The sequence below is a fragment of the Chrysochloris asiatica genome, unplaced genomic scaffold (assembly GCF_000296735.1).
Source record: "Chrysochloris asiatica unplaced genomic scaffold, ChrAsi1.0 scaffold00047, whole genome shotgun sequence".
In the NCBI taxonomy this organism is placed as follows: domain Eukaryota; kingdom Metazoa; phylum Chordata; class Mammalia; order Afrosoricida; family Chrysochloridae; genus Chrysochloris; species Chrysochloris asiatica.
Window position 1 is genome coordinate 13,412,795 of NW_006408565.1, and position 3,237 is coordinate 13,416,031.

Here is a 3,237-nt window from a genome sequence, read left to right on the forward strand (position 1 = left end):
CCACAGTGCCAACTAATGCTAGTGAGGGGTGGGGGTAGGATTGTCAAAGAGTTTATGGAAAACTCCATTTTTTCGAGAACTTTTTGAAGCCTCCTTAATATAACCAATCAATGTTAAGCTGGATATATATACTTTCACACCTTTTAGTATGCACGTATAGACATATAATAGTTCTTTTTGACTATGGAGTCCTGGTGTGGCGATACGGGTTAATATGCTGGACTACAAGGTTGGTGTGAATTGCAAGGTCAGCAGTTCAAGCTCACCAGCCGCTCCTCAGAAACCCTCTACAGGGTCTCAATGAGTCAGAACCGGCTCTACGGCACTTAACAATATGACTACGGCGATGAACTCAAACATAACAACTGTGACCAAGGTGCAGGACCGGGCAGTGTTTCGTTCCACTGTGCACAGGGTCACTGTGAATCTGAACCAACTCTACAGCACATAACAAAAAAGAAATACTTTCAAATAAGATTATAAAAGTCAGTAGAATGCTTGCAAAAATTCTTATGGCCATGCAAATAAACAGGGCAAAACGAAAAAAGAACTCAAGAGAGTTGTGTTGTTAGTTTTCCATCCCTTTAGAAACTTGGAATGACAAATGAAGGTTTATTTTAAGAAACTCAGCTTCAGCAAAGAACTTTGAAAAATGATAGCTTACAAATATATCAAAACACAATGTAATGAGCCATTGCGTTCTGTCATTACTAATGGTCAAATTCAACATGAAACTAACTGGCTGTACAGAATGAAATCTATTGATGGGTTCACTTAGTTGGCTCTTGTCCACTGGAAAGTAATCAAGTAAATGTTTGAGAGGGTAAAACAGATTTGAATCTTAATTCTACTTAGCTGTATGATCTCAAAAAAATTACGTATCTTCTCCTAAGGTAAGGCTTTCTCACCAGCTAAAAGCACTATCTTACAGTGTTGTGTATCAAACATAATATATGTAAATGTGCATGGCATGTGGAGGAATTGAGTAAATGAAGCTATCATTTTTCTCTTTTAACTGAACAGTTAAATGTGTTATCATGCTGGCAGTGTACTCTAAAAACAGCTATCTTAAAATCTTTTAAACCCAGTTGGTTCTCCTTTATAAGAAATTGTAGACAGCTATTTTAAAACTACAACTTTTTCGAGGATTCTACTAATATCAAATGCAAGTGTCATTTAAAAATTTATGTATCAGCGACCACATTTGTTTCCTATCATAATTCCTTTCCACAGAAAATATTTGTCAAACAACAAAAAGGCTTATTTTTGTTTTAAAATACTTTCTTACCACAGAAAATAACTAATGTTTACAACAAAGTCCAGTTAAACAATTCATGAAACAGACAGTTCATAGATATTTGAAAATGTCATCAGCTCTCACTTGAAACCAACATTTGCAAAAATAACTATCATCTTGTTTCCATAATCTAAAGACCTAAAATAACTGTTTCAAGCTGAAAGTAACTTTAACTTTTAATACAAAACTAGATGGCATATTTTAAGTCAACTAGAGAAGAATTTCCGTATCTAGCTTTAAGTGTCAAGAGGTACCTTTACTAAAGTCCTGGTCTTCTAACTTTTTGTTTTAAACACACATACAAACTGTACATTATATGCTCCAGGAAGTGAAAAGAGCCAATCTATAGCCCAGAGTGTACATTTGGACTTAGACTGACTGGTGCAGTGACTGTCGGATAAGCACTAGGCTGTGAATCATAAGGTTGGTGGTTGGAGCCCACCAGTCGCTCTTTGGGGAGAAAAAAATGGGGCTTTCTACTCCTGCAAAAATTTACAGCCTCACTGAGTCAGAACCGACTGGACAGCACTTAACAACGGGTCCATCCTGCGTTAATCCGGAGAGTTCTGGATGCTCTACTTTAGCACTGTTGGTGCCACTTCCCACTCACCTAGATTGAGACCAGGTGACAATTTCTTACAGGAGTGCAATATGCAACAAACAGGCTGGTATAGTCTGGGCCCTTGGATCAAGTACGTTAGTTAAGGTAACTTCTTCCACTACCTGCAGGGGACGGGCATTGCCCGGGGAGAACCTAGTTAAGCGTCACCTTCCCTCCAAGGTACCAAAGTACTCCAAAAGGGAACGGGGGAGTCGACACACCTCAACACACATTTTTTTGGTTCAACACTCTCAAGAATTCAAATGCCTACCTACTGTCTGATTTACCTTCCCTGCAGAGATATCCAACCCAGAGGGAGCAGCCGCGAACTCTGACCCAGCACCCATGCAAAGGATTAGTTAATAGGGCTTAAGGTGGGAGGGGGGAGCGCCCGCCCTTTTCAGGAAGCCGCGAAACGTTATTTCCTGTCCTACTCCCTCCAAGATACTCTCCTGGGGCGGTAACCCCCCCCCCCCCAAAACACACACTCAAGTGTCCTCCCGCCAGCAGTCACCTCACTTCAGGGCTTCCCTCCGGCCTCCTCCCAGGACTTCCTCCCGGCTGCTCCGCTAGGCCCCAGGACCTGGCACCGTGGGCGACACTTGGCCTGCAGGCCCCACCAGGCAGGCGGGCGGCGAGGTAGCCTCCAGCCTATTCCCGCCGCCATTTTCCGGCGACCGTCGCCGCCGCGTAGGGGGGACGATCCCGGAGGAGGAGACTGCGCAGGGGCGCACCGGTCTCCACCGCAGGGCATGAGAGGGCGTCTGCCGGCACAGGGAAGCTTCAGAATCTTAAAAACCTTCCCTCCTAGACCATCCAGTTCCCGATTTTTGGACTCCTGCCGTGCCTTTCCTATGGGCCTGTCGACAAACCCGACATCCCCGCGCTTCTACTTACGCGGAAAAATCCCGCGTCCATCTTGCTGCCTCGCTCGGAGATCGCTCCCTATCCCAAGGTGCACCGCGCCGCCGCGACGAAGGGCGGGATCCGCCGAAGGGAAGCCGAGATCCCGGACGCAGCGCGCGCCACTCCACCCGCCCCCTCTAGGCGACACGAAACTGCGCCTGCTCAATGACGAGCCAGTCGAGCACGCGTGCGCTCTTGCGTTCAATGGGAGGCCTGCTACCGGCCAAGGTTCTTAAGTAGCCAGTGGGAAAGTCAAACCTCGTGGCCGCAGCCAATAAAAATAAAAGAGAACGACCACGGGTAGCCCCGCCCTGCGAATCCTTTTGTGGCGCGTGATCAGACGCCTTCGCGTATCGTGATGTGATCCATCCTTCGACCCGTAGTGGAGGAGGCCTCCCGCCCTAGAGGTGCCTTGGAGTGATTGAAGCGTTAC

At 46.1% G+C, this 3,237-nt stretch overlaps 1 protein-coding gene across 3 annotated transcripts in view; it reads right to left on the reverse strand.

Annotated features, from left to right (window-relative positions):
- The window catches only part of SRRM1 (serine/arginine repetitive matrix 1), a 31,840-nt gene extending 28,836 nt beyond the window's left edge, over nucleotides 1–3,004 (reverse strand). The window contains exon 1 of one of the 3 annotated variants that reach the window (XM_006862289.1): nucleotides 2,796–3,004. In XM_006862289.1, coding sequence (XP_006862351.1) covers nucleotides 2,796–2,816 — 21 coding nt within the window. In that variant the 5' untranslated portion in view covers nucleotides 2,817–3,004. The remainder of the gene's footprint in view (nucleotides 1–2,795) is intronic. The other 2 variants (XM_006862288.1, XM_006862287.1) reach the window with 2 other exon arrangements.
- Between the last annotated feature and the right edge of the window lie 233 nt (nucleotides 3,005–3,237).